This window comes from Dendrobates tinctorius, unplaced genomic scaffold (assembly GCF_039654945.1).
Source record: "Dendrobates tinctorius isolate UK_male_01 unplaced genomic scaffold, ASM3965494v1 ptg000098l, whole genome shotgun sequence".
NCBI lineage: Eukaryota > Metazoa > Chordata > Amphibia > Anura > Dendrobatidae > Dendrobates > Dendrobates tinctorius.
In genome coordinates this window covers 22,756,224-22,780,384 of record NW_027361766.1, presented here as the reverse complement: position 1 = coordinate 22,780,384, position 24,161 = coordinate 22,756,224, and the positions used below count along the sequence as shown (strand labels likewise).

The window sequence follows — 24,161 nt, the reverse complement described above, 5'->3', positions numbered from 1 at the left end:
CATGTTTACCTTGGGGTGCGGGCAAGAGGACCCCGACGTGCGTTTTGCGGTAGCTTTATCAAGGGGCATGTGGTGGAGCCGTTTTTGCGCCCTTTTATATGGCAGTGCGATGTGAGAAGCAGGCGTAATGCAGCGCTTCCGGTGAGCGGTCCGGGCAGGTGCCGCCACGGGCCGGCGTCAAGCAAAGCCGCGCCTCCTCCCAGCTCAACGCGTCAGAGCAGGAAGGAGGAAGCGGCAGCTTAGAGACGCGTCACCATGACGACGCCGGGGGCCGGACCACAAACAGAGCGCGTCCTGCTGCTGAAGAAGGAAGGAGTGTTGGAATTGTTTGAGTACTTGTGGTGAAGATGTGCAGAGCATGTAGGAAAGGAAATTAAGGCCTGTTTCACATTTCAGTTTTTTTGTGTCAGTTAAAATCCGCCAAAATGGCGGAAAGTGGATCCGTTGCTAACTGATGTGAACGGATGCCACCGGACCGTGTTTTTGATGGATCCGATGAATGAAGAATTTTAAAGGAACCGCAGCCCGGGAAGAGAGAAAGAAGAGAGAGAGAATTTTTTCTGTCCGCCAGAAATGATTTCAGGGTTAAATTTCCGGCTGACTTCATTCCTCCGGGCATGTGCACTAAAAAATACGGATCCTGCAGCAAAAAAAAACGTTACATGGTCCGTCCAGGCATGTCGGCGGACGCAAAAAAATTGACGGATCTGCAAAAAAACGGATCCAATGGATGGCCATCTGTCAAGATCCGCCAGTAATGCAAATCAATGGGGAAAAAAACGGATTGGCCAAAAAAAAATGGCGGATCCGTTTTTTTTGCAAAACGGTGGATTTTGACTGATGGTCAAAAACGGAAGTGTGAAACAGGCCTAACACGTGTAAGGGAATAAATAAATAAGTGTGTATACACATCCTACTACCAGAGAGAGAAATAATGAGATTAATTGTGTGCTTTGTGATGACAATATGCAGAACATAAAATGACAATGTACAAAACAAGAATGGACACAAATAAGTGAGTGAGTAAGTAGATTAATGCATATGCACATAAAATAGAAATAAATAAATAACACAATTACATATGCTATAAAAAATAACATAAAAAAGTGTATATATTTAAATATAGAGATCTGTAGTAAAGATCCCTGTATCAATTTATGAAAATTCACAAGATAAAAAGCAATAGTGCAATTATATATATTTATAATAAATAGTGCAATTACATATATATCAAGAGACCCAAAATAGAGGTCCAGAATAGTGACTTCTACATTAAGAGATACAAAAATCCACTAAGTAAAAGAACTATGGTGTAATTAAGAACATCATGAATATATGGAGATCCATGAAGGAGACCCCTTCAAAGTTGTGCAAGTCCATATATAAACAACAGCATGTAACACAACAAACATATACGCATGAAAAATTCATGGAGAAAGATCCTTCCAAATGGGACAGTCAGGGACAAGAAGCGTGAAACACAACATCCGACTTGGCATACAGGCAAGGGTAAAACAGCAACACCTCAATTGAACCAAAAAATCCATAGAAAGATAAATAAAAGCAAAGATAAAATGCAGGTATAAAAAATTAATTAAAAAAAGGGAAAGAAAAACAGAGCTATAGAAAAGGGGCGAAACTGATGACCTCATTAAGACCATTTGGCTGCATTGATCCAATTCTGGAGATCCATTGCGCCTCTAACTGTGCAAGCGCCTTTCTCCAATTACCACCCCTGACATCGATGTGTATCTTGTCTATGCCAAAAGCCTTCAGAAGACCCGCATTACAATTGTGTGTCAATTTAAAATGCCGCGGTATAGGTTTTAAGGAGGAGATGTCTTGTATATCGGTAGCATTAATGATGTCACGATAATGCTCACAATAAAAAAACAGCTCCACCACATGCCCCTTGATAAAGCTACCACGAAACGCGCGTCGGGGTCCACTTGCCCGCACCCCAAGGTAAACATGCTTTGATAACATCATTGTTTTTCTTTGTTACTAGCCTGGAGGTTCTTACTGGATCTTACATTGTTTCTTTTTACACATGCGCATACTGATTCCAGATAGTCCCAGTATTTATTTTTCTCTGGCTTGTTCCTGTGGTAGAAATTTGGTCTTTATTGCATCCATTTGGAGTCTTTCACTGCTGTATTTTTTATATGTGTATATCGGCTGTGCAATTATTATTAGCATATCTATGCACCTCATTGACCTAATTTTGGTTTTTACTTGATTATAATAGCACTTATGCACACGGCTATTTTATAGCAAACTCCCACAGGAGCGATTTTTATCCACTCAAATTTGTATATTTGCAATATTGCTGCTTACCTTATGGTGCGGTTATCTGTTTGTCGTGTCCTCCATTTCATTTGTATAATGCTTTTCATGAAATGATTTTATGATTAATCATGTTCCAATAAAGTTTGATTTTTAGACATTGCTTCTCTTTTTCTCGTTTTGGATGCAGATTACTAAACAGTAGAGGATCAACAAAAGGATAACAGAAAGAACAAACATACTCACCTCACTGCTCACCTTTCTGGTTGGCCCTGCTGCTCCTTGTCAACTGCCCAGTCTTCCATTGCAATGCATCTCCAGCCCTGTGATCACTCTAGTCCTAGGCTTCTGGCTGCGAGCAGACACTGCAGTGCATCCATTTTTAACTCTGGGGTCTGCTCATGACCGGAAGCCCCAGTCTAGAGTGAACACAGTGCCGGAAAGGTGACAACACCGAGGTGGAGGAATGAACAATGAACAGGCTACCGCGGTATTGAGCGCTCATGTGAGCATATTTGTTTTTTCTTACTTTTTACATCTTACGTTTATTATGCTCTAGGGATCGAGTTTCCTGGGAAAATCTGCACAAATAGGCAAATTTGAATTTTGATTGATCTTCTCATCTATACTGGTTACTGACAAATCTGCTCTTCAGTACAAAAATTGGATAGTGTGTGAACGATGCTTTAAGGCCCCATCTCGAGATCGCTAGCGAGATCGCTAATGCATCACCGATTAGTGATGCAACAGCGATCTTGCTACATGTGACACGCAGCGGCGACGGGGCCCCCTGCTGGATATCGCTGATCGTGCAGTAATGTCCTGGGCCATTTTTCGTCATCGGTGTCCAGCTGGCCAGCGCGCATCTTTGTGTTGGATCATTGCTGCATCGCTGAAGAGATCTGCCTGCTTGGCAGCTTACTAGCGATCATTTAGCGACGCACCAGCGATCCCTACAAGGTCGTATCGTTGTCGGGATCGCTGGTGCGTCACTAAGTGAAATGGGACCCTTAGGAAACTAGCTCTCAAAAGACCTGATAAGGTGTGTCATAAGAGACATGTGAAGCTGCAGAAGGCTACAGTAAAGGCCCTTTTACATTTAGCGATGCACCAGCGATCCAACCAGCGATCCGACCCGGTCAGGATCGCTGGTGCATCGCTAAATGATCGCTAGTGAGCTTTCATACAGAAAGATCTCACAGCGATGCAGCAGCGACGCAGCGCACGATACTTACCATTCACACACAGCGATCCTGCGTCCTCCCGCCCGCGTCCAGCGTCGCTCGTCGTCACAGCAGGAAGTCTCAGCAGGAAGCGCCCGACGAGAAATGGAGCCGGACATTCTCGCGCGATCAGCGATGGACAGCGGGGGAGCCGGTCGCTGGTAAGTATCACACATAGCGATATCGCTAGCAATATCGCTATAACGTCACAAAACCAGTGACGTTTTAGCGATATTGCTAGCGATATCGCTTAGTGTAAAACCCCCTTAAGGCTGGTTTCACATTAGCGCTTTTTAAGTGCACACACGGCCGGGGGTAGCTCCGCCCCCGAGCCGGCTCTCTGCCCGGCGTGCCCGCCCCTTGCTTGTAGCGCCACCTCCTAGCGCACAGCGGCGCCTGCGATCGGCACACCCTATCTTTAGCATAGGGTGCGCAGATCGTGCGCAGGCCATGCGCTAGTTGCGCTTTGACCTGCGCTGCGCACTTTTGACGGTGCGCCGTGCGCGCCAAAATCCGAAAAGTTTGATTTTGGTGCGCACGGTGCACCGTCAAAAGTGCGCAGCGCAGGTCAAAGCGCAACTAGCGCACGGCCTGCGCACGATCTGCGCACCCTATGCTAAAGATAGGGTGCGCCGATCGCAGGCGCCGCTGTGCGCTAGGAGGCGGCGCTACAAGCAAGGGGCGGGCACGCCGGGCAGAGAGCCGGCTCGGGGGTGGAGCTACCCCCGGCCGTGCGTGCGCTTAAAAAGCGCTAATGTGAAACCAGCCTTATATTGCTACTCTCCCTAGGAGTGGGCAATATTAATATCAATCTAAGAGCACAATGGTAACCCTGAAAGAGGAAAGAAACAACCTAAGAGAAACAGAAACAGTTCTACTGAAGACTTTACAAAATGCAAAAACCTCTATCCATGTGTTCATTTTTTTTTTTTTTAAAACAATGAACAAGAATAGTACTCTTGCAACTTTGGAATATTTTGTCTGGTAATCTGGTAAGTTACCTATGTTAGGCTACTTTCAGACTTCCGGCTTTGGAATCGGGCGGGCTGCGGTGAAAAGCTGTAGTACCGAATGCAGCTGAAAACACAGACACCGGATGCTACATTTGGCCGGATACAGTGGAGGAGAAATTTAAAGGAACAGATCAGCAAATGTGAGTGAATATGAGAGAGAGTGAGAAAGAGAGAGAGAGAATGAGAGAGAGGGAGGGAGAGTGAGAGTGAGAGAGAGGGAGATTTTATTTTTGCCACCGCTTGCAAGGTTAATTGACGTGGAGAGATCCGCTTGCAGGGTTGACGCGGAGAGATCCGCTTGCAGGGTTAATTGACGTGGAGAGATCCACTTGCAGGGTAAATTGACGCGGAGAGATCCCCTTGCAGGGTTAATTGACGAGGCGAGATTTTATTTTTGCCGCCGCTTGCAGGGTTAATTGATGCCCGAGGAAATATGCCGGGTGTTACGAATGGGTCACCGAGGAGAAAAAACAAAACAAGCTAAGTCACAGAAAACCAGAGAGGATAGTAACTATGCAGACTGCAGATCCCTGATCCCAACCACACAACTAGCAGCAGCTGTGGAGCGTACCCACGATGATCCTAGATGCTTCGTCACAGCCAGAGAACAACATAAGCCCGAAGCAAGAAAAGGGGAAAACTAACTGCCCCAGAGCAGACCCCAAAGGAAAGACAGTCCCCACACATGTATTGACGGTGAAACAAGATGAAAGCACAAACACAGGCAGGAAAATAGGCTGAGCAAACAATGGGGCCCAAACTAACTAGAAAGGATAGGAAAGAAAAGACATTGTCTGCAAAAAACCCTACAAAAATAATGTCCAACACTTCTGATAGCAAAATTAATCCTGAAGTCACTAGACTTCTCCCACTATATCAGCACTCTGAAATATTCTGAGACAGAGCAAAAAGAGGCCAATCTAATAAGGGACAAAAAGTAAATTGGCAAATACAGGTAAATAAGAGTGGAAATTCAGCACAGCTCCAGCCGGGGCTGGCTGACCACACAAAAAACTGAATAGACCAACAAAATCAAGTGTGAACATTAGCAGAAAAACGTAGCTTTAGATGACTGGAACAGAGCTGAAAACCAAGACCTGACAAGCCAGAAGGAATCACCAGCACCAGAATAGGGAGTCGGCTGTCTTAAATCCAGTCTGAGATTCCTGAGGTCCAATCCTCATTCTCATTATCAGGTGGCAGATCTCTACTGATTAAATCAGCCTCACTACCTCCTGTTACCACCAGAGGGAGCCTGGCAGGAGAACTCACAACTGGTGGATCAGAAAATGAACTCACAACAGCCGGGCATGCGCAGTAGAGAAAAGCGGTCCGGCAGAGGAAAAAAACGTTGCATGCAAAGGTTTTTCACAACGCCACATCATCACTTTTCGCCGGATCTGGGAAAAGCCAGACGCGCCGCGTGTTAATGCGGTGTCATCCAGCAACAATGTATCCCAATGGTGTAAAAGCCGGACCCGGCACCACATATCGCCGGATTCGGTTTGGGAAATTTTCGCCGCAGGGTGCCGGAATCAAAAAGCCGGAAGTCTGAAAGTAGCCTTAATCAGACAGAAGTCATTAAAAGAACAAAGTCAAACAGCAGGTTCAGCTTGGGTTGTGGATGTTTGTATATACTTCTTATACTTAAATTCATGGGTGGTTCATTTGTATATTTATGAAGTGTGTCAATGGGAAAACTGGACTGGAAAGAAAAATATTCCAAATATTGCGACAGATACAACCTTATTAGCTGCACTGCATCTTCTATGAATTTACAGAAAAGAAGTGATTGTGATTTCTCCTTTATTAATCGTAAAAAACAAATAACTTTTAAAAATCTAACAAACATCATCCATCATGCGTCGACAACTCTCTTGCTTGAGTAACAGACTTTCAGCATGTTTCCGTTTAATAGGTTTCCCAAGAAATAGAATATAGCTGAGGGTATTACTTTTCATTTTAAGCATTCTCATCCCTTTAAAAATATTTTTATTCTCTGGAAAACTCTTTTAAGGAATATAGTTCTGAACTATTTCAAGTTGTAAAAGACCAATGGCAGAAAAGTTTATCAGTTCTTAATGATATAACTTGAAAGCAACACTGCTTTTCTGACAAATACAAACATTTTGCGGCCATTAAAATTAACCTTACAGCAGATTCATGCTGAATGAATTATGGGCAGCATGAATCACAGATCAGCAGTATATGTTTTACTCTGATACTCTTGAACTAATCATCCGAGACACATTTTTGCAGTCTGGTCTCTGCAGAATTTCAGAATATGCAGCCAGTGTCTAATTCTTGTTGCCCGATGTTCTGGCAGGATGAATCTGATGTTCCCTCTAATGAAAAGATGCCAAGCTACTGCACAGGATGGACAGACATGTTAAATGACCTGCAAACAATACAAATTTTCAAAACATCTCAATTTATTCAGTATTGAATATGAATGCCACAAGCAAAAATACAAGAACTTACATGCCTTTGCAAACTATCAATGAGGTTATTAATAGTTCTGCCGAGCTTCACTTCGGCATTCAACTCATCAAGATCCGCTGATGGCAGCTCCTTTTGCAATTGCCAACTGATGACGTATCAGATATGTTTGGAGGGAGATAAGTCTGGAGATACTGCAGGCCATAGTAACAGGTTTGAGCCACACAGGCTGCACACAGGAGTACAGGCAACATGCTGCCAAGAGTTGTCATGTTGAAAAATGGCTCTTGCGACACTTTGGAGAAATGGCCGTTCTATTGGTCACACAAGCATATCAATGTCACATCAAGCTGTTAGCGTACCTAAAATGAAGACTAGAGAGGTCTAGCAACTGTACATTATACCGCCTCATATCATAATCCTAGGAGTAGGACCAATGTGAAATTCCCTCATGAAGGCCATTTGGGTAATAACACGAAGATGTCTTCATGAAGGAATAACACGTCGGTTCTACTCCTAAGGTGACATAATGTATGGTGGCTGGACACCTCTTATCTGTATTCCTAATACAATAACAGCTTGAAATTTCATTGACTTGGTGGAACCAGTGGTATGGCAATTTCCCTGGAGTGTCCCAAGGGCTCTTTTTCAGCATGCGGAGCCAGGTTGTATGTTGCTTATGCTGCTAATTTTGTTTCCATTTTTTTAGCATTTGCATTTCATTAACACGTCTATCCATCCTATGATTTCAATAATTCCAAGATTTTTACTTCTTGATGTTGGAATTTGAATGATGAGGAGTGTATGTACCACAGATGGTGCATACTATTTGCTTTTGATGAACAGTAACCAATACAATGACATCTTCTTGAAGAATTTCTTACTTTCTTCGTGATGATATATTTCTTGTGTTTCTGATTTCTTCCCATCGTCTATCTCAGTTTCCTCATGAGCCTCCATTGCTAGCTCATCTGCAGTCAGTAGCGATGGACGCCTCCTATTACATCCAGGCACCATGCCTTTTTTGTACATTAACAGAAAAACTGCAATAGGCACAGGAAGCTGCAGGAAAGTGAAAGAAAGAAAAATTCCTGGGTCTAGTAGCTACTTAAAAAAATAATCTATGTCAACTTTACAGATTTTTACATTGACAATAAAAAGATCCTGTAAATATATCAAACACAAATTAGCCATATTGTTAAAACCCCTTGTTAATATTATGTAAGTGCACCTCTTGCCACCCATTGAGGCTAGGACATTATTGACAAAGTCATGTCATTTTAGGTGGCCAAATAAGGCTTCTATGGATTGGATTTGTTTTTCCAGCACATCACACATACGTGTGGTCTACAACAATATTTTTAGGTGGTTGGCAAGTGTCAAAGTAAAATCCATACAGCAGAACCCAAAGTTACCCCTCAAAGAATCACACTGCCCCTGCCAGCTTGCCGTTATCCCATACTGCAGCTCGCCATATGATTTATCATACCAGACCATCTTCTTCCATTGCTCCATAGTGCAATCAGGATTTTCTCATCGTAGACACTGTCTAGAAAGCACAAGTCAGCATGGCCACTGTGACTAGTCTGCGACTACGAACTGTATGTTCTTACCGTTTTCTTTCATAGCACAGACTAATGTATCTATTATGTGATATTAATGATTTCTGCAATTCATTTCTGTCCTCTCTTTTCTCTCCAAGACATTCATCTAAGATCCAGATTGATTTTGATTTCATGATTAATCAAGATTAATTTGATTCAATTTGAGCTTAGATGAGTGTAGAAGAGAGTAAAACATTCAAGCTGCTAATCTAAAAATTTTGATTACTTTTTATTAAAATCGGTTGCAGACATATTTAATTTGATATAATGCATACAATGTAGAAAAACATTACAAAGGTGCCTATAGCCTTTACCCTTTTTAGCAATTAGTACTACAGTATCTTTTCTGAGGGAAAACCCCAGGTGGACAAGCCTTCATTCTGCACAGCATTGATTAACCTGGAATATCCTTAACCCTGTCAGCGGTTCTCTGGTTCATTGAACAACTTTTTGTAGATACTATCCACTGCATACAGGAAGCGCCATACAAGATCTGCCATTTTGGAGATGCTTGGACTCAATCATCTTGCCATCACAAATTTGCCCTTGTAAAAGTCACTTCCTTATGCTTGCCAATTTTTCCAGGTTTCAGCTTGAGAAGAACTCAATCCCCGATTCATGAAGACTGGTGTTTTGTACACCAGTCTTAGAGTGGATAGAGTAAAGTGTGCAAAAATAAGATGCGCTGATTTCATTAAAAGGTCACTTAATGAATGCTGAATTCATGACCTTATCGGTGGCATGCAGGACTGCCATGAGGGCATTACTGCCCTTATTGTTGTTTGGAGCTTGGTAAGCAGAAGCACAAGAGACCTGGCCCAGATCCGACCCAGTCCACCCCCCCTCTTGTGTTTATGCTCATTGGGTCCCAGAGCGTAATAATGTAGTGTGCGCCAGCATGCCACCACCAACGGCACACATCTCGGCGCAGGGAGTCCCTCTGCCTATTCTGTGATGCCGCGTATGCAATGACGTCATCACGTACGCGCCGGCATGTACAATCGCCATTCGCCAGGAGGACACTATAAGTGGAGCTAAGTCTGCAGGGGATTGTGTGAAAGATAAGTATGAAAAACATTTTAATAAATATTTTTAATAAACATTTTAATAAAATGAACTAAATGTACTTGGAGGGAGCAAATGATGATGCATTCAGGGTGGGGGAAGGGGGACAGTGAAAAATGGTGTATTGTGGTGGGGGATGAGAGACAGCAAATGATGGATTGAGGGTGGAGAATGGGAGACAGCAAATAATTATGAATTGATGGTGGGATACATCAAATGATCAATTGAGGTGGGGGACAGCAAATGATGAATTGAGGGTGGGGCGGGAACAGTAAATGATGAATGGAGGGTGGGGATGGGGAACAGAAAATGATAAATTGAGGGTGGGGCGGAAACAGTAAATGATGAATCTAGGCTGGGAGACAGCAAATGATGAATAGAGGGCGAGGACAGGGGACAGCAAAAGAAGAATTGAGAGTGGGGGGTGGGGACAGCAAATAATGATGAATTAAGGGTTGGATACAGCAAATGATAATAAATTGAGGGTGGGGAGTGCAAACGACAATGAATTGAGTTCGAGTGTTGGGAGAACAAATAATGAGGAATTGAGGGTGGGGGAGAGCAAATGATGGTGAATTAAGGGTGGGAGATGGGGACATCAAATATTGAAGAATTGAGGGTGGAGTACAGCAAATGATGAATTGAGGGTGGGTGGGAGAGCAAGTGATGATGAAATAAGAATGGGGGATGGGTGACAGCAAATGATAATAAATTGAGGGTGGGGGTGGGAGAGAGAGATGACATGACATGATTAATTGTGGCGGTGATGAGCATGTAAATAAAATGAATCAGGGGAGCGAGAGGTACAGAGTGCGGGTGCATTGAAGATGCAGGCATGTGACTGGTAATGAATTGTGGGAAAGACTACAGGTTATAACATACAGTATATATATATATATATATATATATATATACACTCACTGGCCACTTTATTAGGTACACCATGCTAGTAAGGGGTTGGACCCCCTTTTGCCTTCAGAACTGCCTCAATTCTTCGTGGCAGAGATTCAACAAGGTGCTGGAAGCATTCCTCAGAGATTTTGGACCATATTGACATGATGGCATCACACAGTTGGCGCAGATTTGTCGGCTGCACATCCCTGATGCGAATCTCCCGTTCCACCACATCCCAAAGATGCTCTATTGGATTGAGATCTGGTGACTGAGGAGGCCATTTGAGTACAGTAAACTCATTGTCATGTTCAAGAAACCAATCTGAGATGATTCGAGCTTTATGACATGGCGCATTATCCTGCTGAAAGTAGCCATCAGATGTTGGGTACATTGTGGTCATAAAGGGATGGACATGGTCAGCAACAATACTCAGGTAGGCTGTGGCGTTGCAACGATGCTCAATTGGTACCAAGGGGCCCAAAGAGTGCCCAGAAAAAATTCCCCACACCATGACACCACCACCAGCCTGAACCGTTGATACAAGGCAGGATGGATCCATGCTTTCATGTTGTTTACGCCAAATTCTGACCCTACCATCCGAATGTCGCAGCAGAAATCGAGACTCATCAGACCAGGCAACGTTTTTCCAATCTTCTACTGTCCAATTTCGATGAGCTTGTGCAAATTGTAGCCTGTTTCCTGTTCTTAGCTGAGAGGAGTGGTACCCAGTGTGGTCTTCTGCTGCTGTAGCCCATCTGCCTCAAAGTTCGACGCACTGTGCGTTCAGAGATGCTCTTCTGCCTACCTTGGTTGTAACGGGTGGCAATTTGAGTCACTGTTGCCTTTCTATCAGCTCGAACCAGTCTGCCCATTCTCCTCTGACCTCTGGCATCAACATGGCATTTCCGGCCACAGAACTGCCGCTCACTGGATTTTTTTTCTTTTTCGGACCATTCTCTGTAAACCCTAGAGATGGTTGTGCGTGAAAATCCCAGTAGATCAGCAGTTTCTGAAATTCTCAGACCAGCCCTTCTGGCACCAACAATCATGCCACGTTCAAAGGCACTCAAATCACCTTTCTTCCCCATACTGATGCTCGGTTTGAACTGCAGGAGATTGTCTTGACCATGTCTACATGCCTAAATGCACTGAGTTGCCGCCATGTGATTGGCTGATTAGAAATTAAGTCTTAAAACACAGTTGGACAGGTGTACCTAATAAAGTGGCCAGTGAGTGTATATATACAGTCATATGTTAAAGTTTGGGCTCCCCTATTAATGTTAACCTTTTTTTCTTTATAACAATTTTGGTTTTTGCAACAGCTATTTCAGTTTCATATATCTAATAACTGATGGACTCAGTTATATTTCTGGATTCAAATGAGGTTTATTGTACTAACAGAAAAGGTGTAATATGCATTTTAACAAAATTTGACTGGTGCAAAAGTATGGGCACCTCAACATAAAAGTGACATTAATATTTCGTAGATCTTCCTTTTGCAAAAATAACAGCCTCTAGTCGCTTCCTGTAGCTATTAATGAGTTCCTGGATTCTGGATGAAGGTATTTGTGACCATTTCTGTTTACAAAACAATTCCAGTTCAGTTAAGTTTGATGGTCGCGAGCATGGACAGCCCGCTTCAAATCATCCCACAGATGTTCAATGATATTCAGGTCTGGGGACTGGGATGGCCATTCCAGAACATTGTAATTGTTCCTCTGCATGAATGCCTGAGTAGATTTGGAGCGGTGTTTTGGATCATTGTCTTGCTGAAATATCCATCCCCTGCGTAACTTCAACTTCGTCACTGATTCTTGCACATTATTGTCAAGAATCTGCTGATACTGAGTTGAATCCATGCGACCCTCAGCTTTAACAAGATTCCCGGTGCCGGCATTGGCCACACAGCCCCAAAGCATGATGGAACCTCCACCAAATTTTACTGTGGGTAGCAAGTGTTTTTCTTGGAATGCCGTGTTTTTTAGCCTCCATGCATAACGCCTTTTTGTATGACCAAACAACTCAATCTTTGTTTCATCAGTCCACAGGACCTTCTTCCAAAATGTAACTGGCTTGTCCAAATGTGCTTTTGCATACCTCAGGCGACTGTTTGTGGCGTGCTTGCAGAAACAGCTTCTTTCGCATCACTCTCCCATACAGCTTCTCCTTGTGCAAAGTGCGCTGTATTGTTGACCGATGCACAGTGACACCATCTGCAGCAAGATGATGCTGCAGGTCTTTGGAGGTGGTCTGTGGATTGTCCTTGACTGTTCTCACCATTCTTCTTCTCTGCCTTTCTGATATTTTTCTTGGCCTGCCACTTCTGGGCTTAACAAGAACTGTACCTGTGTTCTTCCATTTCCTTACTATGTTCCTCACAGTGGAAACTGACAGGTTAAATCTCTGAGACAACTTTTTGTATCCTTCCCCTGAAAAGCTATGCTGAATAATCTTTGTTTTCAGATCATTTGAGAGTTGTTTTGAGGAGCCCATGATGCCACTCTTCATAGGAGAATCAAATAGGAGAACTACTTGCAATTGGCCACCTTAAATACCTTTTCTCATGATTTGATACACCTGGCTATGAAGTTCAAAGCTCAATGAGGTTACAAAACCAATTTAGTGCTTCAGGAAGGCAGTAAAAAATAGTTAGGAGTGTTCAAATCAAGAAAATGATAAGGGTGCCCATACTTTCGCACCGGACAAATTTTGTTTAAATGCAGATTGCACACTTTCTGTTAGTACAAAAAACCTCATTTGAATCCAGAAATATAACTGAGTCCATCAGTTATTAGATATATGAAACTGAAATAGCTGTTGCAAAAACCAAAATTGTTATAAAGAAAAAAGGTTAACATTAATAGGGGTGCCCAAACTTTTACATATGACTGTATATAAATATATATATATATACTGTCTGGAAGAAGTGATGAAGGTCTGTGCTGAAGTAAAAAGAAAAGCGAAGATGAAGGACTTTAACTAGAAAAGTCACCAATGAGTCAGTGTTTAACCTGTACACTTATTCTATACACTGTATACATTTTACAGAGCTCCTGTATATAATGTCACTGGTGATCACTGTATTATCTATCTGTACACTAGATACAGAGCTCCTGTGTATTAAGTCACAGGTGATCCCTGTACACTGACGCTACATAGAGAGCTCCTATGTATAATGTTTCTGGTAATCACTGTATTATCTGTACACTATACACTATATACAGAGCTCCTGTGTATAATGTCATTGGTGATCCCTGCATTACCTGTACGCTGTACACTATATTCAGAGCTCCTGTGTATAATGTGATTGGTGATCCCTGTATTACTTGTACACTATATACAGAGCTCCTGTGTATAATGCGACCAGTGATTACTGTACTACCTGTACACTATACACTATATACAGTGCCTTGCGAAAGTATTCGGCCCCCTGGAACTTTTCAATCTTTTCCCACATATCATGCTTCAAACATAAATATACCAAATGTAAAATTTTGGTGAAGAATCAACAACAAGTGGGACACAATTGTGAAGTTGAATGAAATTTATTCGTTATTTCAAATTTTTGTGGAAATTCAAAAACTGAAAAGTGGGGCGTGCAATATTATTCGGCCCCTTTAACTTAATACTTTGTTGCGCCACCTTTCGCTGCAATTACAGCTGTAAGTCACTTGGGGTATGTCTCTATTAGTTTTGTATATCGACAGACTGAAATTCTTGCCCATTCTTCCTTGGCAAACAGCTCGAGCTCAGTGAGGTTTGATGGAGATCGTTTGTGAACAGCAGTTTTCAGCTCGTTTCACAGATTCTCGATTGGATTCAGGTCTGGACTTTGACTTGGCCATTCTAACACCTGGATACGTTTATTTGTGAACCATTCCATTGTAGATTTTGCTTTATGTTTGGGATCATTGTCTTGTTGGAAAACAAATCTTCGTCCCAGTCTCAGGTCATTTGCAGATTCCAACAGGTTTTCTTCAAGAATGGTCGTGTATTTGGCTCCATCCATCTTCCCATCAATTTTAACCATCTTCCCTGTCCCTGCTGAAGAAAAGCAGGCCCAAATCATGATGTTGCCACCACCATGTTTGACAGTGGGGATGGTGTGTTCAGGGTGATGAGCTGTGTTGCCTTTACGCCAAACATATCGTTTGGCATTGTTACCAAAAAGTTCGATTTTGGTTTCATCTGACCAGAGCACCTTCTTCCACATGTTTGGTGTGTCTCCCAGGTGGCTTTTTGCAAACTTTAAACAACACTTTTTATGGATATCTTTGAGAAATGGCTTTCTTCTTGCCACTCTTCCATAAAGGCCATATTTGTGCAGTGTACGACTAAGGACAGACTGTCCCACCTCAGCTGTAGATCTCTGCAGTTCATCCAGAGTGATCATGGGCCTCTTGGCTGCATCTCTGATCAGTCTTCTCCTTGTTTGAGATGAAAGTTTAGAGGGACGGCCGGATCTTGGTAGATTTGCAGTGGTATAATACTCCTTCCATTTCAATATGATCGCTTGCACAGTGCTCTTTTGGGATGTTTAAAGTTTTGGAAATCATTTTGTATCCAAATCTGGCTTTAAACTTCTCCACAACAGTATCACGGACCTGCCTGTTGTGTTCCTTTGCCTTCATGATGCTCTATGTGCATCAAATAGAACCCTGAGACTATCACAGAGCAGGTGCATTTATATGGAGACTTGATTACACACAGGTAGATTATATTTATTATCATTAGTCATTTAGAACTACATTGGATGATTCAGAGATCCACAATGAACTTCTGGAGTGCATTTGTTGCAATGAAAGTAGAGGGGCTGGATAATATTGCACGCCCCACATTTCAGTTTTTGAATTTCCACAAAAATTTAAAATAACCAATAAATTTCGTTCAACTTCACAATCGTGTCCCACTTGTTGTTGATTCTTCACCAAAATTTTACATTTGGTACCTTTATGTTTGAAGCATGATATGGGGGAAAAGGTTGAAAAGTTCCAGGGGGCCGAATACTTTCGCAAGGCACTGTACAGAGCTCCTGTGTATTATGGCACTTATGGTAATATTAGTATTGTGTTTTTCTATTAATGATAAGTATTGTAGTATTCAGTCACTATTCAGTCACTATATGGTGGTAATATATGGTCTGGTCATGATATGGCGGTATTTGCTCCTTGTATGTGGTATTATTTTGTCACTATGTGGTGGTAATATGTGGTCCGGCCATGATGTGACAGTATTTGTTCCTTGTATGTGGTATTATTGGTCATTTCTAAAATTTATGAGACACATACCCTTAAAGAAAAATAAATAAAAAAATACCTAAAAAGAGTACTGGATATTTTAAGAAATGTGTAATAGGTTAGAGAATAGTAGGGCCTGGCTAAAAAAAAAGTCTATACTGTTGTGGTGGCAGCCCTTAGAAAATCTTTTGACCTAAACAAAAGCTGATGGCTTTGCATGTGATATGATGTGCAATGGGAACTGTTAATGTGTGATTGGTGAGGACGTGGTGCAGAAGTAGAGTTTTTCCAAGAGTGGGCAATGGGACTGTGGAAGGGTCGAGATGTGGAAGCAGAGCTGAGATGAAGCCTGGGCGGAGTCTTAAGGGTGCCCAAACATTTTTGCCACTATGGGGCCCTGAAATTCTTGGTAACAGCCCTGATGGCATGTGCCTCATGAGAAATGTTACAGCAGTCAAGGCCTGGAGTAACATTTATGGCATAAGAAATGGAGACACTTGAATTTGAGCGGGTATGGCCACACCCCGCCCCAACCTGGTTCCTCCCCAGCTCTGCCTATTTTGCAGGAGCTGCTTAAGACTGGCTTGAAAAAGTTACAACACTTTTGTACAACTCATGCAACTGTTCAAAGTCTTCTGATGTAAGTTAATTGATGTATTAGCCCCTCAATGTTTACTAGCTGTCTAATTTACATTTACAGATGCCATAGTAATGAGATAAATAGTGCTGTTTCTTTTGTCAGTGGTTTTTATTGTATGATTGATCAGTGTATGTGTATTTACAAGAAGAACCACAATAAAGAACTCACATTGATAGCAGCCATGATCCAAAACGCATAAGAGACATTTGTCAATACAGGTCCAACAAGAGGAAGGACATAGTGAGATACATTGCCTGGATGATGTGGAACAATTGAATTTCTGATGTGCTCAAGGTTGCTGCTTCCATTCTGTGTGGCATTTGATTGTATACAGTTGGTGTCAGAAAGAAATGGGTCCGCTATTAATGGACTCAGCAGAGCTCCAAAACCAACAAAGAAGTGAAGTACCTGAGGAAAAAAGCAAAGGTTCACTGTCCTGTCATCACTTATTTAGATGGATACTTATTGTGTAAAATAGACAAAATCTAACCAAGAACTACAAAATTTATCATACCCAGGGTTGGACTGGCCCACCAGAGAATCCTCCGGTGGGCCCTAGCTTCTTCTTTAGGAGAGTTCCAAGTGCAAACCTTGCAGCAGCCATGGGACTCTTGAGTGGAGAAGAAAGGTGGGCCCCCAGGATCAAATCCTCTGGTGGGCCCAATGTTCTTCAGTCTGACACTGATCATACCTGTTATTTTATTGCATGATTTTCAAGATGTCTCACTTTTGTGATCTTTGTTATGTACACCCTACTTTACTCAACTGATCCAAGCCAGTCCAGCTTCTGGTACCAATATACACAGACTTACTGTTCTTAATGAGGAGGTGCTTCTCCTAGGCTCACTATTGTTCTCATTGCTAGGAAATTCATTTGGTCATAGATTTCCCATACTTTGCCTGCTGCAGGAAAATGAAATATTACATGTTTGTTTTTATGGTCCTAATGAGCAGGTCTGTGATTTATAAAGTGGAATTTTGAATGAAGGACCACTTCTATGATGTGTACATGTGACTCAATCTCTTTAAAACATTAGTCTACCATACTAATGTATCCATAGGGTGGGTAAGTTGCTGATTGCTGGGGGTCCAAGCGCAAGGTCCACCACAATTACGAGAATGGGTCTCTGCATACATTTCACACTTTTCATTACATATCAAGTTGTACTACTGGTCAAAAACTTGTGAATTGATAGTCAGTCCTTTCAAACCCCCAAAAATTACAATTCACAATTTTGAGTTTATAGAAGTGTTAATAATTTATTTGTATCAATTAACAAAATGTAAGGTGAAAGGACATAAGAGAAATATAAGCCAAATCAATAATTGGTGTGATCACCCTTTACCTTCAATCTACCTTCATCTAAGGATGTAGGCCTGCAGAAATCCTTCTGTCTCTTTGTGTGATTCCATACAGACTTAATGATGTTGAGATCAGGGCTCTGTGGGGGCCATATCATTACTTCAATGACTACTTGTTCCTTTTTACACAAAATATAGCTCTTACTGAGATACAATCAACAATGTGCCACTCTTCAGCCTCTTACAAACAAACTGGCTTCTGTTACAGCCAAATGTTCCAAATTTTGACTCTTTAGTCCAGAACACCTGCTACCATTTTTCTGCTCCCCAGTTTCTATGTTTTCATGCTAGGTTGAGTCATTTGACCTTATTTCCATGTTGAAGGTCTTGTTTTGGCCTCAATTCTGCCATGAAGACCACTTTTGGTCAGACTTCTCTGAAAAGTAGATTTGTGTAGCGTGCTCCCACTGGTTGATGTCAATTCGGAGCTGATGGCACTGCTGGACATATTCTGATTTCGAAGGACAGCAAGCATGATAGATCGTTTATAAGCTGCATTACGTTTCCTTGGCCGACCACTGCATATATGGTCCTGAACATTGCCCATTTTTGGTGTTCTCAATGCTGAGAAATACAGGCAAATACTTATCCATCATGCAATACCATCAGGAGACGTCTGATTGGCTCCAAATTATTTGTGTCGCTGGACAAAGACATCCAACACATGGCCTCCCATAGAGCCTTGTTTTCACTAGTGAGTCTGTCTGGGAATACATGATGTGGTTAAAGATTAGAGAACAGGCACTTCAAGATGATCACGCTGCTGTAATTAGGTTTTACACTCAAGGTAGATTCAATTACTACATGATGATACAGAAGCGTTTGAGTAAGCCTACATCCACAGAAGCTATGGATATGTTTTCAAATGTTTCTAACAACTTCTCTGCCGAGTCCCTTCAAAAACTGTGTGCAAGTGTACCTAGAAGAATTGATGCTGCTTTGAAGGCACACTAAACATTAATGTGATTTAGATCTCTCTTTTGACCATTCGCTTTACAAAATATTATTACAGTAACACTTCTATTTTAGAAACCATTCTTACTTGGCAGTAGTTTTTCAACACCCAGCTAAAACTTTTGTACAGTTCTGCTGTTACATATTTGCTATAGTAAATTTGGTGGCTTAATTTTGGAAGAAAACAAATTCGCAAGACGACTTCACCGCATTCAAGCAGGCAACACTCGCTTTCAAATCTGCCTCTGCTAAACAGGCCTACTTCACAACCCTCGAATGTTCCCTATCTTACAACCCCAAACAGTTATTCAAAACTTTTAACCCCCTCCTCCGCCCACCACTGCCCCCTCCAACCTCCCTCCTCTCTGCCGAGGACTTTGCCACACACTTCAAAAATAAGATTGACCAAACAAGGCAAGTCTTCATCATTCAACCACCACAACCCCTTTGTATACCAGACTAATGCCCAAACCCCATAACCTCCCTCTCCAATATCACTGAAGGGGAGTTTAATTGTCTCCTCTCTAAATCGCACCTCACAACCTGTGCACTCGACCCCATCCCATCCCACCTCCTCCCCAACCTCACCACCACACTTATCCCATCCCTAACCCACCTCTTCAACCTATCACTAACGTCCGGTACCTTCCCTTCTGCTTTCAAACATGCCATAATCACGCCTATCCTTAAAAGCCAACCCTCGACCCAACCGCTATGTCGAGCTACCGCCCAATATCGCTGCTCCCATTCGCTTCCAAACTCCTGGAGCAGCACGTCCACGCTGAACTTTCCTCCCACCTATCATCTAACTTGCTCTTTGACAAACTACAATCTGGTTTCCGCCTCCATCACTCCACTGAGACAGCCCTGACCAAAATTACTAACGTCAAAGTTCCTTACACTTGCCAGTCCTACTCTAACATGAAAACCACAGAAAGAGGAAAGAATCCTCCAATATTTGAAGAAAAAAACAAAACAGGCAGAGATGCTTACTTGTATAAGCAGGCCTCAATACAAATGCACTGACAGGGTGCAGCGGACCCAAGTAAAATGGCAACTGCACAGGTGCAATAATACCTAATGAAACAGCCAGCCTGCAATCAAGGATTGGCCGTGTGGCACACTCCAACAGAAAGGTATTGGTTAATATTATATTAATATATTATATTGTGGTTTTCATGTTAGAGTAGGACTGGCAAGTGTAAGGAACTTTGACGTTAGTTTGCCAGCTTACGTATTATGGCCATAATATTAACGTATACCTTACTTATATTGACATGTTTTTGTGCACTTTTTATCTTTTCAGGGTGCAGTTGGGCCCAAATGGTTCTGTAAACTGTGGCCTCTGTTCACATGGGATGCATTATAGTTAGCACTGGGCAGCCCCCCTATATGGTGTTACTAAGAGGCTGTGAACCATATGCTCTGCATTGCCTGTGTGAACATTGCCACATACGGATTATTTTTTTGCACTGGTGTGCCACACGGCCAATCCCTGATTGCAGGCTGGCTGTTTCATTAGGTATTATTGCACCTGTGCAGTTGCCATTTTACTTGGGTCTGCTGCACCCTGTTAGTGCATTTGTATTGAGGCCTGTTTATACAAGTAAGCATCTCTGCCTGTTTTGTTTTTTTCTCAAAATTACTAACGACCTACTTACAGCTAAAGCAAACGGACAATACTCTATACTCCTGCTTCTAGACCTGTCCTCTGCATTCGACACAGTTGACCACTGCCTCCTACTACAGATCCTCTCCTCCTTTGGCATCAAAGACCTCGCCCTATCCTGGATCTCCTCATACCTTTCCAACCGCACATTCAGCATCTCTCACTCCCACACTACCTCCTCATCCCACCCTCTTTCTGTTGGAGTCCCGCAAGGCTCTTTTAGGACCCCTACTCTTCTCAATCTATACACTTGGTCTGGGGCAACTCATAAAGTCCCACGGATTCCAGTACCACCTTTATGCTGATGACACTGAGATCTACCTCTCTGGCCCAGACGTCACCTCTCTGCTGTCCAGAATCCCAGGGTGTCTATCAGCCATATCCTCCTTCTCCTCTCGCTTCCTCAAGCTCAATGTGGACAAATCTGAACTCATCATCTTTCCTCCATCTCACAGATCTTCCTTACCCGAGCTACCTATAACAATTAATGACATCATGCTTTCCCCAGTACCGGAAGTCCGCTGCCTAGGAGTAACCTTTGACTCTGCCCTGTCCTTCAAACTGCACATCCAAGCTCTCTCTACCTCCTGTCACCTCCAGCTCAAAAATATTTCCAGAATCCGTCCTTTCCTCAACCCTCAATTTACTAAAATGCTTGAGCATGCCTTCATCATCTCCCGCCTTGACTACTGCAACATCCTTTTATGTGGTCTCCCTGCTAACATCCTCGCACCTCTCCAGTCCATCCTTAACTCTGCTGTCCGACTAATTCATCTCTCTCCTCGCTACTCCTCTGCTTCTCCCCTCTGCAAATCTCTTCACTGGCTCCCATTCCCTCAGCGTATCCAGTTCAAATTACTAATACTGACCTACAAGGCCATCTATAACCTGTCTCCCCCATATGTCTCTGAACTAATCTCCCGATACCTTCCCTCAAGTAATCTCCGGTCCTCCCAAGACCTCCTTCTCTCCTCCACACTTATTCGCTCATCACCCAACCGCCTCCAAGACTTCTCCCAAATAGCCCCTATGCTCTCGAATTCTTTGCCCCAACATGTCCGACTATCAACCACATTCGGATCCTTCAGACGGAACCTGAAAACCCACCTCTAAAAGAAAGCCTACAGCCTGCAATGCCCCCTCTACCTCCTCACCACTACCGGAGATATCACCTCAACCAACACCGGAACTGCTGCAACCCACCAACCTACTTTCTCCTTTCCCACCATCCTGTAGCATGTAAGCCCGAAAGTGCAGGGTCCTCTCCCCTCTGTATCAGTCTGTCATTGTTAGTTTGTTTACTGTAAGTGATATCTGTAATTTGTATGTAACCCCTTCTCATGTACAGCACCATGGAATCAATGGTGCTATATAAATAAATAATAATAATAATAATTTTACCTAACCACCTTTTTACTACCTTGTTACACCTCTAATTAGGGCCATTATGTGAACAAACTTCTATCTTAATGTACGGTATGCTTTAAAGATAGATTTTGGGTCTTTGTTTTTAGATAAATCACAGAGAATTACAGAACTAAAGAGAATGGAGTGATAACTTCATAAATATGAACAAATACATTTTATTAGTCAAAATCAATCGTAATAAATATATAGGTATATATATATAGACTATAATAAGCCAAAACAAAAAATCAGCACCTCTTAGGCCTCTTTCACACTTCAGTTTTTTGCATCAGTTATAATCCGCCAAAAAGGCGGACAAGCGGATCCGTTCTCAACTGATGTGAATGGATGGCACAGGATCCGTTTTCAGACGGATCCTGAAAATGAAGAAATTTAAAGGAATCGCTGGCTGGGAAGGAGAGAGAGAGAGAGAGAGAGAGAGAGAGAGAGAGAGAGAGAGAGAGAGAGAGAGAGAGAGAGAGAGAGAGAGAGAGAGAGAGAGAGAGAGAGAGAAAACGTTACAAGCTCCGTTCTGAAATCTTTGAGGATGGTGACGGACAGCAACTTTTGGCGGATCCTCACAAAAAACGGATGCAACGGACAGCAATCCGTCACAATCCGCCATTAATGCAAGTCAATGGGAAAAAACGGATCCTCAAAAAAAATTTGAGGATCCGTTTTTTTTCAAAACCTGGCGGATTGTGACTGATTGTAAAAAACGGAAGTGTGAAAGAGGCCTTAGTGTGAAAGCGTGCAAGCTGCAACATTATCCAAATTGAATGGTTTTAATGTTTTTCTGTGTTTTCACATGGCCTAGATTCAAGCACATGTGCTCATGTATTCTTTTTGTTTGGATGCTGGCTGCCTCCAGTCTGATCTTGCACCCCTCCCATTGGCCTTGCAGGTTCCGCAATCAGCTCTACCAGCCATAAATTGTAGGCTTAGCCCATTAGTGACATGTTTGTCCAAAATTGTAGGCTGGTGGCCCGGAAGTGGCTTGTAGTGTAGAGCAGAGACCCATCAGAGGGAGGTCACCTTGCCATGGTTGACATGAATTGGCCAATTTGTGCACTAAGAACCTTCATTTTCATCTATTACTGTAAGTTTAAAAAAAACTTTTTTGAAACAAATATTTTTCAGGATTATTATCCAAATTGAATGGTTTTAATGTTTTTCTGTGACCTAGATTCATGCACATCTGCTGCTGTATTCTTTTTGTCTATATTGTGCAGTTTTTGCAGCTTGCACGTGTTCACACTAGGAGGTGCTGATTTTTTTCCATTATATATATATATATATATATACACACTACACACTGTATATATATATATGTATATATACAGCTCTGGCAAAAAGCGAAAGACCACTGCAAAATTTTTAGTGTGTCTGATTTTTCTCTTTATAGCTATATTTTTGAGTAAAATATAAATTGCTCTTTTATTCTATAAACTACTCACAACATGTCTTCGAATTTCCAAGCACTAAATTTTGTATTTGTTTTTAGAAAATGAGAAATGGTCAAAATAACAAAAAAATGCAGTGCTTGCAGACCTCAAATAATGCTAAGAAAACAAGTTCATAATCATTGTATGTGGCTTAATTCATATGTCCTTCGCAAAGATTAACCTGCCCAATTCCAGCCTTGCTGAAGCATCCCCAGATCATCACCTATCCTCACCAAATTTCACAGTGGGTGCAAGACACTGTGCCTTGTATGCCTCTCCAGGTCTCCGTCTAACCATTAGATGACCATATGTTGGGCAAAGCTGAAAATTAGACTCATCAGAAAACGAATGTGAACTTCACCATCTCTGCCTCCGCTTCCATTCGTTACACAAGGTATACATCAAGAAGAAAACAACAAGTGTCACCTGGAGAACAGTCACAATGATTGGGCTGTCACAATACAGAGGAGTTGTTTAACTATATACAAGCGTATATAAGTTCAATATTATGAGTCACACATATACAGATCCCTACTATTATGAACATGTCTCAAGTACTTCCATATCCTAGTGATACACTTATCCCAAAGGAGGAATGACATATACAGGTGACTCGTGTAGGCTTATTAAATCAATGCCTACTCCACTGTGGACACAGCTTACCCATATTTAAGGTGCAAGTGCAGATCAATGTTCCCAGATGCGCGTTTCGCATTTGCTTTCTTGCAGGAGTACTTGAGACATGCTCGTAATAGTAGGGATTTGCATATGTCTGACTCACTATATTGAACTTATAAATGCTTGTATATGCTTAAACAACTCCTCTGTATTGTGACAGCCCAATCATTGTGACTATTCCCCAGGTGACACTTGTTTCCTTCTTGATGTACACCATATATACACTCACTGGCCACTTTATTAGG

The 24,161-nt window shown here is 42.3% G+C and overlaps 1 protein-coding gene across 2 annotated transcripts in view; it reads right to left on the bottom strand.

Annotated features, from left to right (window-relative positions):
* Nucleotides 1-24,161, bottom strand: part of MFSD4A (major facilitator superfamily domain containing 4A) — a 182,866-nt gene that overhangs the window by 66,423 nt on the left and 92,282 nt on the right. For both annotated transcript variants that reach the window (XM_073587218.1, XM_073587217.1), the window contains 2 exons: nucleotides 16,570-16,809; nucleotides 7,846-8,023 (listed from right to left, as the gene is read on the bottom strand). In XM_073587218.1, coding sequence (XP_073443319.1) covers nucleotides 7,846-8,023; nucleotides 16,570-16,809 — 418 coding nt within the window. The remainder of the gene's footprint in view (nucleotides 1-7,845; nucleotides 8,024-16,569; nucleotides 16,810-24,161) is intronic.